Genomic DNA, 16,324 nt, shown 5'->3' with positions numbered 1-16,324 from the left:
TGCCTTCAAGAGCACTATAGGGTCATATGGTTATACCGAAACTATATAAACTATTACAGAACCCGGAAAGGACAGGACACTTTCAAGTTCATTCTACACAGATAGTACAATTCTGATAGGATAATAGCCCAGAATAGAACAGAGGAGGAAAGCAATAGCCCAGTTCCACTCAGAAAACAGATGCATTCAGCATAAATGAAATAATAACAAATATAATGTAACAGCATATTAACAGAATAACTTACCATGACCAAGTAGAGTTTAACCTAGCAAAGTTAGGAAAAAAATCAATAAAATATATCTCGTTAATAGCACAAAAAGAAAAGTACACTTGATGATATACTGAGTTGACGAAATGGCATTTGCTAAAATTTAACTTCCACCAGTGATTAAATAAAAAATTTTAGAAAATCTTAAAAGTTTGTTTTCTTTACATATTATAGAATTGATAGCATCATACTGAATGAAGAAACACAGTAGAATCAATTTCACTGAAACCAGGAGTAATACAAAAATGCCTGTTACCACCATCACTATTTAACATAGTTTAAATTTTATCTAGTACATTAAGCAAAGAAATGAAAACAAAGATATCTATTGGAAAGGAGGAGTAACATTATTAATATTTACAGACAAATTGATTATATCCTTTAAAAAGCACAAGAGAATGGAATGAGAAACTATTAGAATTAATGAGAAAATTCAGTAAAGTTGTCAAATTAAGACATCAGTGTACAGAAATCACAGCAATAACCAGAGAATGGAAAGGAAAAAAAAATCCATTTGTTTTATGAGCAATGATTTCAATATCCTTATTTCAAAATAGCACGTACATATTATCTATATTTTTCTTTGACCCAGCACTTATTTAGGAGAACTTTAAAAAATTTTAAGTGGTGAGGATATTTGTCTAAGTTTCTGTTAAACACTTTTGTATTATATTATGATCAAAGCATGCAACCTGTACAAATTACTGCACTAGTGAATGGGTTTTTTTTTTGGACCTATTATTGAGAATGTTTTTGTATATATTACATTAAAATGTGGCATACTCGTTAATTAATCTGTCTAAAGATAAATATATACCTATTATTTCAATCTAATTACATTCATTCTCTATGTTCCCATTCCCATTTTTTTCTCGTTTAATCTGTGAAAAGCTAACGTAATATGTTGCCATTGTGCTTTAGTCAAATTCTTGAGTTCTAGAAGTCTTTTACTTTATATTTTGATGCTTTGTTGCTTGGAACATGGTCAATATAAAATTTAATATTTTTTACCACAAATTTTAACTTGTCTAAAATTAACATCTATCTTGATTTCTTTTTGTATATGAATAACTGATAACTTCCCATCCTTTTAATTGTAATCATTCTGAGTCATTTTTATCTTACACATGTTTTCTTACTTACTGAATATTGATTCTGTTTGTGTCCATCTCTCTTTTGTGTTTTGCCTTTTAACAGAGGAGTTTAAATCAGTTAAGCTTATTATCATAGCTCTTACTTTGACCGTATTTCCACTGTATTGTATTTTCTAATTTTTATATGTCCTTGAGTCTTATTTTATGTTTTTACTATAAAAATATTAGCACAAATAATTTATAATGTCAACTGATTTCTTACTATGTGCCAGGTGTTTTACATATAATATTTCATTTAATTTTCAACACAAACTTTTGAGTAGGAACTATTAACTTGTTTGTTTTACAGATGAAGACAACAGGAAATCAGAGGAGTTAAGTCACTTGCCAAGTTCACCCAACCAGTATATGTCAAAGTCAGGGTGTGCACCTAGGTCTGACTCTCCAGGGTTCAGATACTTCACCACAACTGCATATTCCCTTCCAAATATGTCTATTAAAAAAACAATGGTTTCTAGTCTTGGTGTTTAGAGAAGAGAGGCTGTTTTTTAGCTCCCAATCCTAACAATATTTTCTTCTAGCGCTTTTGTTTTTTTTGTTTGTTTTTATTTGTTTTTTTTTTAAATTTATTTATTTATTTATGGCTGTGTTGGGTCTCCGTTTCTGTGCGAAGGCTTTCTCTAGTTGTGGCAAGCGGGGGCCACTCCTCATCGCGGTGCGCGGGCCCCTCACCATCACGGCCCCTCCCGTTGCGGAGCACAGGCTCCAGACGCGCAGGCTCGGTAATTGTGGCTCACGGGCCCAGGTGCTCCGCGGCACGTGGGATCTTCCCAGACCAGGGCTCGAACCCGTGTCCCCCGCACCGGCAAGCAGATTCTCAACCACTGCGCCAACAGGGAAGCCCCGCTTTTGTTTTTTAGTTTAAGTCTCTAATTCATCTGAAAATTTTATATGCAGGCTAAGATAAGGATGTAAGATAATGATTTCAAAATGCATAGACAATTTTTTTTTTTTAAGATTTTTTGATGTGAACCATTTTTAAAGGCTTTATTGAATTTGCCACACACTGCTTCTGTTTTAGGTTTTGGAGCCTTGGCTGCGAGGCACGGGGCATCCCAGCTCCCTCGACCAGGAATAGAACCCCCCCTCCCCCTTGCCCCCCTACCCCCCCCCCCCCCCGCACTGGAAGGCAGAGTCCCAACCACTGGACTGCCAGGGAAGTCCCCTCATAGCCAATTGTTTACATATTATTTAATCTCATCCTTTCCTCATAGATGTAAAATAACATAAATGGAGATATTGACGTTGGTGTGTTTCTGAACCCTTCCCCCAGTTTGTCTGCTTCTGCGCCAGTGCCACACCATTTTACACTCTGCTTTGATGTCTCTGGGGGTCGAGTTCCCCTCATTATTCTTCATTTTCAAAAATGTTATGGGCTGTGCCTTCCAGTATTTATTTTTGATGGCAGTAACATCAGTTGTCCTCTGTTTTAGGGCAACAGCTAGAAGCCATTTTAAACTGGGCACCATTTTAAAATCCGAAGTTATCCATGAACCTCTTTCCTAGGAATATAAAACAGTAATTGGGGCTTCCCTGGTGGTGCAGTGGGTAAGAATCCACCTACCAATGCAGGGCACATGGGTTTGAGCCCTGGTCCGGGAAGATCCCACATGCCACGGAGCAACTAAGCCTGTGTACCACAACTACTGAGCCTGCGCTCTAGAGCCCATGTGCCACAACTACTGAAGCCCGTGTGCCTAGAGCCTGTGCTCCGCAACAAGAGAAGCCACCGCAATGAGAAGCCCGTGCACGGCAATGAAGAGTAACCCCCACTCGCCGCAACTAGAGAAAGCCCGTGCACAGCAATGAAGACCCAACGCAGCCAAAAACAAAAACAAAAAAAACAAACAGTAATTGGTCTGGATCTTTGAAAGTGGAGTCAACTTTGTGCACATATTTGAAAGAAAGGAGGGAATAAATGATGTTTGGTCTCAGCGACTACTGAGATTAAATTTGCTAATGGAGACAATTTGGTCTCTTTTAAAAAATACTTTCCATTCAAAAATACAGCCTGGGGATTCTGTAACCTCATTATCTGAGTTCTGCAGTGAGAGGTAAGCAACACTGACCCTCTTGGGTGTCAGCAGAAAGGTAGACCCAGTGGTTGAGTTATACAAGTGCCCACCCTGAAGGTTTTTCCCCTCACTCCAGACAACAACTTTCATTTTTAAATATTTGTAAGAATCTCACAAGGTGCACTTGGCAAATGCAAACTCCCCAAACCCAGCTGCAGAGGTAACAAGTGAAGTGCAAATTAGCCACAGATGTTTCTAACTGCTCTCTTCAGCAAAACCACCGGTGAGTCCTTAAGACAGGCTGGATTAACCTCCGTTACACCGGGAGGGAGGTTTTCATTTGGCCAAATGGAATAATCCTTGGCCTGCATGCTGTATGTTCCTGATGTCATTTGAATACTTTCTAATTGGCCAACTTCAATAGTGCGTGGTAGCTTTTTCAAGTGAGCGGGTGGAATTCTCCTGTTACTGAAGGAGGGATGGTGTGAGAGGCAGGTGTGTCCCTGGCTTGCACAGCCAGGACTCTGGTTCCTGGGGAAATTTTTTTGCATCTCACAGTCTCTGATGCTTGATTGTTCCTCTTAGTCAACATATATTGCACTTGTCTTGGTCTTCTTTAGAATAAAATTTCAGGGAGTTCCCTCGTGGCCTGGTGGCTGGGATTCAGGGCTTTCACTGCCATGGCCCGAGTTCAGTCCCTGTTTGGGGAACTGAGATCCTGCAATCCACGCAGCACAGCCAAAAAAGAAAAGAAAAGAAAAAAAAAAAGTTCAAATCCATAGGTGTAGCAGAGAAAGCACAGGCGGTGCAGTCAGTCACATCTAGGATTGGATCTCCACTCTGTTGCGTGTTAGCTGGAGGTCCTTGGGCATCTTCTTTCATGTTTCTTTGCTTCAGTTTTCCTACCTGTAAAATGATGGCGTTAATGGGTCCCCACCCAGGGTGAGTGTACTAGAATCAATACGTGCAAAGTGCCTGGAATGAAAAAGATGCTCAGTAAGTAGTAGCTGTTACGATTTTGCTAAGTCTGTTTTGTTACATGTGTGGGCAGATTTGCCTGGGACTGAGGAATTTCCCAGGAAGAGGGATGTTCAGTGTTAAAACCGGGACAGATTCAGGAAAATGGAGTTTCTCACCCTATCATGGGGTAACAATTCTGGTGAATTCCATAGGCTTCTGCCTTTGAAATGCTTGTGATTTAGAGTGGAGATGGCAAATGAGAGGAATCTGAGCCTCCAGCTCAGCTCGCTTACAATGGCAGGCATTGCTAACGGTGGTTCACATCTTTCTTCCCGAGTGAGCTGCTCCTCAGAAGCTTTCCCAACGCAAGGTCCCAAGTTGCCGCGATCAACAAATCGTGTTTGATCCCTCAGACAGTGCCTAGGTTTTACAAAATTCCCTCTTTCTACAAAATGTAAGTTTCCAACTTTAAATTTTCATTTTTGTGACAATCGACTTCAGCTAGGCCTCAGGAGTTAAATCAATTTTACACTCATTCTTGAATTTTTGCAGATTTCACTTCAAGCATTAACACTTTCATTAGAACATGACAGAAGAATTTGCAAACCCCACAAGAGTGAACTTAACACTTTTAACAAATTAAGAATGAAAAGAGAGAGAATGACTTAGCTCAAGATACAGCATGTCAGCTCTGAAAGAGATACAAATAAGAACTTCCTCCCAAACAGGTTTGCCTAACTCAGGAATAAACACAGTCAGCCCTCCATAGCCGTGGTTTCCACATCTGCAAATTCAACTAACTGCAGATCAAAAATATTTGAAAAAAAATTCTAGAAAATTCCAAAAGGCAAAATTTGAATTTGCCCACTGGCAACAACTTAACATAGCATTTACATTGTATTAGGTATTATGAGTAATCTAGAAATGATTTGAAGTATACAGGAGGATGTGTGAAGGTTATATACAATGTCACCTATAAATTGGCAGTTGCCATCTACCTCTACAAGGATCAAATTATGAGCCGCTGCAGCTGCTGACCTTCAACACCCCCTGAAAGGAGTTCAGGGTGGAGATCAGGAATGAGGCCCTCTGTGCTCTGGGAAAAAATGGCAGAACAGGTCTTCAGATAGTTAGATATTTTCAGGACGTGATTTTATGAGCCCAATTCTTGCATCTCCTCATATCTAGAAAAGTACTAAAATCCTTCTCGGTGACGTCTGCTCCCCATGACTAGCAGTAACCTTCGTGAGACCAACAGAAACCTTCTACAAAAAATATGTGCTTGATTGCATGTACTCCCCCTTCACCAAAATCACATATATACTGACCTTCCCCGCTACCTCTTTGGAGCAGTTTCTCAGAGCTATGTGAAATGCTGTCTCCCGGGCTATAGTCCTCATTTTACTCCCAATAAAACTTAACTCACACCTCTCATGCTGTGCATTCTTCTTTCAGTCAACAGCAAATACTATGCTATTTAATATAAGGGATTTGAGCACCCTGGATTTTGGTATGGGAGGGTTGGGGGGTGGGAGGGTAAAGGTTGGGAGGGGCAGTTCTAGAGCCAATCATCTGCAGATAATGAAAGATGACTGTATTTTCTGGAGATCTGTTGAAGGCCATTGGGAAACAAGAAAACTTTTCTTTGTCCAGGATGGTATAAAATTCTGGAATGAATAGGAACTGAAAGTAAAACAGGAATGAGCAAGGCCATAGCAACTGCTTCACCAGTTTCCTTAATTTATTGTTTTAATAACCTTTCAGTGCCTTTTCTAGCTCAACGGCTTTAGGTGCAAAAAGACACCTTTATATAAACACCAATAGTGCTGCTGCATTAGGTTTTGTTCAAAACACAAACTCCTCAGTATTCCCAATGATCAGAGACACTATCTTGACAGTAGCGATGGATCAAAGGAGGTGAAGCCAGAGAGCAAAGTCAGAGAAGCAACCAGACTCTCAGATGTGCATACACGTATCCAAGCCTCACCCCCTCTGTCGTGAAGTCATTCCCACAAACACGCAATCACAGCATTTGTGTCTCCCCAGGGATTTCCTATGGCTCACCACAGAAAGAACAGACCTTGGAGTCTTGTGCTGATTCAAACTTGACCTTGTTGTTTTCGGTTTGTGAGGTTCATACACAAAATGCTTGCATCCCTGGTTGTGGTGAAGATTAAATGAGGTGCAGCACATGACATAATAGGGCTCAATGAATGTGAGTTCCATACCTATAAACTCCTGGAGCTTTTATTCCTGGTGTTTGCGGACACCTTGCATACACTCAGCCTCATATGCTTGGGTAGCATTTTATGCACTTGTCTTCTATCCCAACTGTAAGCACCTTGAGGGTAGGACCAGGTACAGGTATCCCTTATAATGCCCAGCATGGTGTTGGGCACAGGCAAATAGCCAATAACTGAATTTCAATTTAATACACTCTTATCAACCTCTGACTAGCTTATTATTAACGATTATGAAATTCTAATGGATGTAAAAAGGGAGTTGACCAGCTATAAATAAATGGTTTAATATATTATGGTATATTCCATTAGTGGATCATTATATCGAAATTAAACTCATGTTTTTAAAGAATAGTTAACGAGGTGGCTCGTTACAATATTATAAGAAAAGGGCGGGATATGTAATTATCTAGTCTGTATATTACCAACATTGTAATGTATATGAGCCTAGAAGAAAAAACCAGAAGGATTTGTATCAGAATATCAGCAATGGTTATATCAGTGTAGGGGGATTACTTTATTTTTTTCTTGTCCCCATTTGTTCAAATGATCTATAATGAACATGTATCGCTTAACAATCGGAAAAAAAAAAGCCTAGCAATTTTTTTATGGGAGATGGAGGGGGTATCCCATTATAAAATGAATTTCCCAAAGATGCTGCCAAACCTGCTTTAGGGAAATAATTGATCTTGTTGGCCTTGTTCTCACTGTGCCCCACCCCATGTAGTACCACTGTGGGTTGTGTTATTCTATGGCATTAAATGCTCACCTCAAGGTTAAAGAGAAATGGAGAGAGAAAGAATTTCCCAAAGGGATTGGGCCACTTATTTATAAATCCCTTGTCAGATGTCCTCGAGATTTCAAGGCCCTAAAAGGGGGCCTCCCTGTTTTGTTCCATTACCACGTAAGTGGCAAGTCTTGATCTCCGGCAAACTCTTTGTCACCCCCTGAAATACATAGTGAATGGCAGAAAGGTGGTTGCCAGGACCCCTCTCCCAGGCCAAAGAACACCTCCAAACACCCCACCGACGGACTGTGCACCTGACAGTAAGTCTAATAACGGGGGTCAGAGTCGAGGTGACATGATGCTGTCATTTGTGAGCTCTGTGACCTTGGGCAAACTTTTTAACTGCTCTACGTTCCATCTGCAAAATGGGGGAAAATAACCTTACCTCACCCACAGAGATATTGCAAAGATTCAATGAGATCATGTTTGTCCCATTCCTAACCTAGAAGGTAACCACTACTGTGGCTCCTATAAACCAGTGTGGTTTGGTGAAAGGAGTATAGGCTTTGACCCTGACACCCAAGTTCAAAGCCCACCTCACCACTTATGAGCTGTGTGATAAACAAGGTCAATTAACCTGCCTGAGCATCAGTCTTCATATCTGTAAAATGGGTCCCTAATGCCAACTTCCAAATGCGGCTTTAAGGAGTAGAGAGTATAGTGTAACGGACAGAGCAACCACCAACAGAAGCCAGGCAGGTAGAGTGAGTGAGTAAAATGGTGTGGAGATGACGAGCTGGAGTGTCTAAGCAGGGTAGCCATGACCTGGTGCCAGCCAACCGTTACCATCCAGGGACTCAGAAGTCTGAGTCTATGGTTGTTAGATCCGATTTGTTGAGAGAAGCAAGAAATTTTAATTTTTATAGAAAATTCATCAGTTTTTAAATGTTGGCAAATGATTAGAAGTTTTTCAGGCACCTTTGTGTAGGCTGCCAGTGGTAGATTGTATTTTCAGTTGTTTACTCATACGCGTTGCCATTGCAGTCTACAAGTGGTAAAGTATATTTCCCCACTCCACTTATGTTGGATTGTCCTTGCGACTTGCTTTGGCCAATGGATGCAGCGTGAGCAGAATCTGCCAAGAGAAGAGCATGCCCTGGGGATCCACTGTCCTAGAAAGGGACCTGAGGGGCAGACCTGAAGTACAGTTGCCCCAGGTGACCCACAGTCCCATGAGTGAGAAAAATAAAAGGTTTGCGGACAAAGCCTGCTGAGCTTTGGAGATTATTACAAAGCAAAACCCAACTTACATACCCTTGGATTCTCAGTTTGAGACCACCCAGGCAAAGCACCTAGCAAGTGCCTGGCACACAGTGTGTACTTAATAGATGGTTGCCCTTAGGATTATTCTGGGCCGGACAAATCTCATGGGGTTTCTTAATAGAAGTTAGGCTTAAGCCAATGTTGTGTAAAATGTTTGTTTTTTGCTGACTTGACCTCTGAAAAACTTGAACAAGCCCATCTCTGCTACCTCTTACCTTCTTATGTACCTACAGGGATAAATGTCACTTTACGTTGTGGCATAAAATTATAGACTGTTTGAAATGTAATGGAAAAATGCATGGTAAGCAGTAGTTCCATGATTTCTAGCTTGGGAGTTTTTAACTCTATCTATTCCACCAACATGTATGATAGAGTTTAGATATTAAAGATTCAGATGGAAATGATTAAACTACTCAGACCTAGAAATGTCTAGTGGGACAGTGAAGGGTGTTTAACAACAAAAACAAAAATTTGTAAGGGAAGAACCAAGGAAGAAGCAAGCACCAAGCGCTCTTGGACCTCAGAGGGGACAACAGACCCTGACCAGAGTTGGGGAGGCATCTCTGGGGACCTGAGAATCAAACTGGGCCTATAAGAATGAATAGCTTTGGTTATGTAAGAGGGTGGGGGATGGCATTCTAAGAGAGAAAAACATATACAAAGACACGTGTGACCTGAGCACTTAGTGTATTCAGGAAAATGAGAGGAGTCTGGGTAGATAGATGGTGAATCAAGTTCAAGTGGGAAGTGGCTAAAGATACAAAGTAAGGTAAGCAAGGACCAGGTTGTGAACTGTGTTGGATGCTGTAGATGTTTTCAAACATGGCCACCATCAGTTTCTCCCCTCCTTGGAGGCACCTGCTACTTACCCATCAAGGAGTCGAGTCTGTGCCTCCAGCCCTTGAATCTGGGCTGCCTTGATGGATAGCACAGAGAAGTGATGGTGTTTCAGTTCTAGGCACTGGCAATTTATGTTTCTCCTCTCCTGGGATGCTGGCTCTTGGAACCCAACCATCATTCTATGAAAGCCTTATGGAGAGGCTGCATGGGAAGACCCTCCAGTCAACAGCCCTGCCTAAGCTCCTACCTCATAGCCAGCAATGTGAGTACACCACCTTGAGTGTCCAGCCCAGCCTAAGCTCTGATGACTCCAGCCCCATCCAGCATCTGTGCCCCTAAGGGCAGCCCACCTGGTACAGACCAGTGAGCTCTCAGAAGGGTAACTGATAATAATAAAGTGTCTCTTTAGTCTCTGAGCTTGGGGTTGATTGGCTATGGTGTAATAGATAACGGGAACAGATGTCAAACAAATTGTCCTAGGCATCATCTGTAATGATTGCATACTGCTGACTTTAAAGAATTGATAAAAGAAAACCTAAAATGGTCAGGTGGGGTGGGGGGACAAACCGGCAGTTCTCTTAGCAGTACACTAGTGGGGAAGCAATAAAGTAGCCATTTTCCTCTATTTCCTTTGGCTCTGTTGCTATTGTACTGTACATTTTCCTCCAAATGCTAATGTTCTAGGGAAGCAATGTGATGTTCTAGAAAGAACCCAGGCTTTGTAGTCAAGGGAGATGCAGAATCAAATTCTAACTGTGTCACCCATGAGCTCTGAGATGGGACAAGTCACTTAATGAAGCTGACTGTTGCTGCCCTGCCCAGAAGCCCTTTCTGAGACCAGCCCACCCACGCGAAGATTCTAGGACTGTTGCATTCTAGTTGGCCTCTTTTCCGCAGAACAGCCCTTGGCTGATGGGTGCCGTATTTATGCAAATGTTACCACTTCCTACACACCCTGGGGATGGCCCCAGACGATGACTGACCAGTATAGGTGCACAGAAGTCTGGCGGCTTAGCCCAGGAGGGGATAATTGTGCTCAAAGCCTTCCCCTGCACCATGGACCAGGCTCAGGGAGTAGGTTACCTGAGTCTGAAGCTTTCCTAGGCTCTTTCCCTTTCCCTATCCTACCCCCTCCACTCCCTTAAAGATTTCTTTACTGAAGAACTCTCCCTCAATAAATCTGTGCCCGGGATCCTGGTCTCAGGCTCTTCTTCTGGGAATCTCAACCTAAGACACACACTCTCCCTTAGCTTCTCTTTTTCAAGCCCGCCTTTTCCAGAACTGGCTGAGATGATATATTACTATGGCCTGGCACTTCGTACACACTCAGTTAATACTAACAGATTTCCTCTCTCATCTTCCTCATGGATACAAAGCAGAAAAATATGATGAAAGTTCTTTAAACAAAAAGTCCTCACGTGAATTTTCCCTATCTCTGTATTGCAAATCTTTTAGAAAAACAGGCAAACCGAGGAACTGATTTTTAAAAATGGGGAGATTAAGGCTTACTTGGCGGAGTTGTGAAGATAAGCCGAAATAATGTCTGTGGCCCTTAAATAGAGATGTTTGGTACAGAATAAGCACTCAGTGAGTGGAAGCCGCTGCCCTTGCATTTGGCCAGCCCCCGGAAGCCAGGTCAATCCTTCCTTTCCCATCCTTGTGTCCTCAGCCAGCAGAGTGCCTGGCACATGGAAGGCACCCCTGTGTCTGCCCAAGTAAACTGCAGTGAGCGGGGAAAGAAATAATACCTTATAAAGATGGTGCAGTTTTCACAATTCCATTCCATCTGGAGTTTGGGCCATAAATCCAAGCTCAATACTTCTCATCACTGTGGGCAGATTTCTCTGCCAGGCTCACAAACACCCAGACTCACTTGCTTTGGTCGTTAACAGTTTATTATTGGCACACTTATCAGTAAAGCATACATAAAATACAGCTGTTTTATAACACACGGAGCCACTGTGTCTTTACATGTATAGAGGAACATATTAATATGCAAATGGAAAAATTAGTTCTTTTATAAAGTTTCACATAAATACACTGGAATTGCTCCCAAAGAAAAGTCCCCATAAAAGAACTAGGTTAGGGCTTTACAAAATATTATACAGGAAATATACTATGAAAAGAAACAACAGTCAACTCAGATACAACCAAGAAAACACAAAAGAGTTTCAGATTTATTAAACTGCCCACAAAATTAATGGATTACATGGCTTGAAAATATTTGGATCAACAGAAATTTTACAAACGCATACATTCTCAGGGGGCCAAGTGCCTTTCTTTACATAAAAATCTGCCTTGGTGTCTCTGATGACAAAAAGACATTTCTTGTTTCAGCACTCGGGCTCGATTGAACCAACTCGGGCTCGAGGACCAATTGACATTAGCTCGGCCATAAATTACCCTGCTGGGCCCTCTTAGCTGTTACCCAATGAAAGAAAAGGTGAAGGGGAAAAAAAAAAATAAAGGTACATTTAAATTACTTTCCAAAAGTGGATTTTTTTTCCTTTTCTTTTTTTACTGAAACAAGAAACTCTCAGATGCAAGTCAAAAAGCAGAAAATATTTTACAATATTAAAAAGTCTATCTGTAGTTGGGTTCGGCATAGAATGAGATCCTGAGCACTGAGGGTTTATTGACAATATGGCCTTCGTTGGATGGTTGGGTGGGGCTGGGTGGGGCGGGGCGGGGGGGGGGGGGATGAAATTAACAAACGTGGTTAAAACCGAGCCAGGAGAAGCGCTAGCGTTTGCTCTTACTTTAATTACGATCAGTGCCAGTATCTGTGTTACCTGTGAAGGCCTCCAGGGAGGGGTCATGGAAGTTTACTGGGAATGATCCTCTCAATTAAAAAAAAGCAAGAGAGAAACTCAGATCACTGCGGTTTAGAAATCGGTATTTGCTTGGAAAAGTTTTAATGTCTCCTCCTTCCTCTCCTGTGAGTAAGGATCTGAAATAGTGAGTGTAACCCACGGGGGCTATTGACAGTGGATTCTGGAGCTGGTCAATCTTACTGGGAAGCTTGGGGTGGGGGGTTTTCTGATTTGGTCTCTTGAGTGGCGGGAGGTTTACTGTTCCAAGGGCTGCTGTTCCCCAGGGCGGGTGAACTGGTGAAGTCTTCCTCGTCGTCCATGCCGTTGGCCGCATCATACTGCGTGTTTTCTAATCTAGTGATTAGCCTTTCGTCCTCGTCCCCAAACTCACCTCCCATCAGAGTTGGCTCTCCTACCACCATCACATCCTGTGAACAGCAGCTGACATTATTACAGGGAAACCTTGGGAGAGAGAAGCTCAGCTTAAAACACTAGTGGGAGGCGCTGGGGGATCTAGGACAGACACACTCGTGTCCTGTACACCGGGGTCAAGTCTCAATGTCGGGGGGCCAAGACGCATATTGGATTTTTCTACAGGAAATAAACATCGCCTCCTGATGTGTAACAACCACGCGAGTTTATGTCCTTAGTGCGCAGCCTGACACCGGAGAATGAGCAATGCTAGCAATCTGCAGAAATAAAAAAATGGATTTTTCAAAATTAAAAAAATCCACGCTTTTCAACTTGCCGACACTGGGGACTCTTGAGAGGGCTGTGGAACCTTCTGCTGGGTGCTTTGCAAGACCTCCAAAAATCCACCACTTTTACTTAGGGCCTCTGGATGGCTTTGGAAACTAGCAGCCAACACGGGGAGGATGCAGTTCTGCAATAGTCATGCAACTCATTCCAAACGGCATTTTCTCTGTCCCGAGGACGGTATACATTTTAATTGAAGACAGGTCTCTCTTTTCTCTACTCAGCCAGGCCCTTTTATGCAGCCGATATCCTTGACATTCTGCTACTTAATTATGGTAATTAATTTAGGTAAAGTTTTCGATAAAAACAATGTTCACACTGATTTGACAATTTGCATAGCTAATTAAGTCATTAGCAAAAACCTGCTGATTGCCAACAAGCCCTGAATTTACCATCTGTTATTCCATGGTGCCTGTCACCTATCCCCACACAGGCAACCCCACCACCAATCTGGGCAGTAAAGAGAGCCAGTCTGTCCAGCTGGTGCCATAAAAGGAAGATGAAGAGCACTAATTGTAATTACATTGATGAAGCCAGTAGTCATCAGAAATGGCAGCATGCAAGAAGAATCCATCTAATCACTCCTTTAAGTACAAATTGTCCTTCCATGCAAACAAGGCAGCCGCCTACTGTAGCTGGGAGCTCTGTGGAGGCCACCGCTGCAGAGGCACGGGGACAGGGGAGAAGGACGCATACACAGGGCACAGCTCTGGCCTCTCTGTCCCAAGGGGACCCTATGGGGTTGATGGGTGACATGGGCATGGGACAGGACACCTGTCAGGTGGATCCTGCTGGGTGGGCTCTGAGCAATAGTCTACTTAAGAGCGCCCAACTGCCATCAGCCTCCACTGAGGCTGGAAAATCAGGGCTGGCCATATGCTTTTGGAGACGTAAGTATGCATTTTCTGATAGGGAGGCTCATTTGCCTTGACAGCTGGGTAGACATTCTTTTCACTGGGGCAAGAGAGGCTTTCCTGGAGCAGTATATTAGTGGAATACTGTCTGTGGTCAGGAGAGGGTCCAGCGGCCCCGCCAGGGTCCTTCTAGAATTTTGAAGGTGCCAGTTGAACAGATCCCTTAGTGACCACCTGATCTGTTTTGGAATGGAAAACCTTGTTTGTTTGATTGATCGATTCTCCTCGAATTAGAGGGGAGATAATCAATAAGTTTCACACTGTGTTTTCAGACTAATCACTCTTGTGAACTGATAACAGTGATGTTAAAGAGAAATGCCCCAGATGAAGCAAATGCCTAAAATATGACCTGGGAAGACTCAGCAATCGAGGTACTGGCAGGATATTCAGTTGTGTGTTTCCAAGAATGTACTTATGATGCCACGAAGAGCCAGACATGACACTGACATGTAAGAGACTCGTGAGGACCCTTAAAGTGAGATGCAAAATAGACACAGACTCCGAGTGGCAAGAATGCTGGCAGGATTTTAAATGGAATGTGGCCTCCACCTGACCCATTGGGGTGTTGGGGATAAAAAAGTGTCACTTCGTTGTAGGCAATTAGGAGACCGCGCTTACGATCAGGAACAAAGGCAGGAGGGAAGACCAGGTTAAGATGGGGTGGAGGACGACACGAGGGTTAATTCCACCAAATGACCTGTGTGTAGCACACTTTGAAGGGCTGGGGAAACACATGCATGACGTGTCACGGGGCAGGAGAAGAATGTTAGAAGCGACACGCGGGTCTGCATTAGTACTGTGAGTCCAAGGTCATCGAGAGAGGCTGGGAGAATGGGGGGAGGTTAAGCATAATTTGGAAACAGGAGAAGCCAATTTAAGCGTGATATTAGCAGAGACGTTCTCAACACGCCAGATGCCTTCATTGTACCAGAAAATAAGTCATTCCAGAAAAGTACTATGAAAATAGTGATTTAAATCACTTCAAATGGGGCTTATACGGGCTCGTAATATGTTTGGTATATCTTTGTTCCAGGAACGGCTGGAAAAGGTGCCCAGGCATCGATATTTTGGAGCATCCTAAATTGCAGAGAGATGCCACATTTGCCTTACTGATTATAAAACGTATCCTTAGCCAGATGCATAATCATGCGTGTGCGTGTGTGAGTGTGTGTACACGCATGTGTGCATGCGTGAGTGATTAATAGATGGCAAGTTACAAAAGAGATGTGTGCTAAGGACTTCATATGCACGTAGATACCTGAGGCCACTTACACAGTTACGAACACCGCTCTACCTGGCTCTTCTAAATCTCTGGGCTAGGATAGGGGTTCTCGGCTCAGAAGGGCTTGGTTTGTTATCCTCACACAAAATGAGTGGAGACACCACGTACATTCTGGGCTCCCTCTAACTAGGGGATGTTGGCACCGTTTTCCCCACACGCCCCACATCTTTAAAAGTCCCCCCCAACATTCAACATCGGTAGTGAGAGATGCATTTCCTTCCCGTCCCTGCTGTCTCGTGTGTCCCACAGGAGGCGATATTGGTCCATCTGAGAGTAACCCATATGGTCTCGACTCCCCAGGAAGCAGACCTCTGCTCCTCGCCAGAGGCCTGGAGGTGCCACCAGCTCTTGCCCGTGTCACATCTTCTCACTAATCCCCCGTGCAAGGACCACCAACCTCTGAGGAGGACTGGAAGTGACTCCTTTCAGGGCCCCTCAATGCTTCTCCTTAAATTGGCCAGAAGGGGTCACTGCTGTTGAATGACACAGGTCTCCATCCCTCCCAGGGTTGAGGCTGCAGTTCGGGATCGCTCCTAGCCCCTGCTCATGGAGTGAGAAGCAGAATCCAAGGATTAAACCCTAGCCCTCGCCAGACACACACGTTGCTGCCGTGGCAGCTGTGCGGACCACAGCCGTGGTCGTGGTAGCACACCCGATCTGTACATGCCTTCGGACAAGGCAGCTAAGGCCTGCAGGTTGCATTTCTATTGAAACAGGAAAGGGGTGCTGGTCATTCAGGAGACAGGGTTAAAAAATGTGGTCCCTACAAGCCAGCCAGGGCTTATCGTTCGACGTCCATTCAGCTGGAGGACATACAGAAATTTACACATTTTCTTAACCTGGATGACTTCCCTGTTTCTCTCAGCCATCTCTTAAGTTTTACTTAATGAAAACATCCTTGTTTGCATGGCGGGGATAGTGCTGAAATTCTACTCGCACTTTCTAACGGCACCTTGTTCTTGTCCAAAGGGTCTCGACTGATTAAAAACCCTCCTGACACAGGTATCTTCCACCAAAATGCAATTGCAGGT

The 16,324-nt window shown here is 43.2% G+C and overlaps 1 protein-coding gene across 22 annotated transcripts in view; it reads right to left on the bottom strand.

The window, feature by feature from the left end:
* Positions 1-11,693: 11,693 nt before the first annotated feature.
* LDB2 (LIM domain binding 2) overlaps positions 11,694-16,324 on the bottom strand; it is a 400,597-nt gene continuing 395,966 nt past the window's right edge. For 10 of the 22 annotated variants that reach the window (XM_082462629.1, XM_082462644.1, XM_082462640.1 and 7 more), the window contains one exon: positions 11,694-12,769. In XM_082462629.1, coding sequence (XP_082318755.1) covers positions 12,539-12,769 — 231 coding nt within the window. In that variant the 3' untranslated portion in view covers positions 11,694-12,538. Of the gene's footprint in view, positions 13,031-15,690; positions 15,837-16,324 lie in introns of all 22 variants that reach the window. The other 12 variants (XM_082462648.1, XM_082462649.1, XM_082462641.1 and 9 more) reach the window with 7 other exon arrangements.

This window comes from Balaenoptera physalus (genome assembly GCF_965194825.1).
Source record: "Balaenoptera physalus genome assembly, chromosome: 5".
NCBI lineage: Eukaryota > Metazoa > Chordata > Mammalia > Artiodactyla > Balaenopteridae > Balaenoptera > Balaenoptera physalus.
Note: the sequence above shows the minus strand (reverse complement) of the source record. Positions and strands in the feature narration are given on the sequence as shown.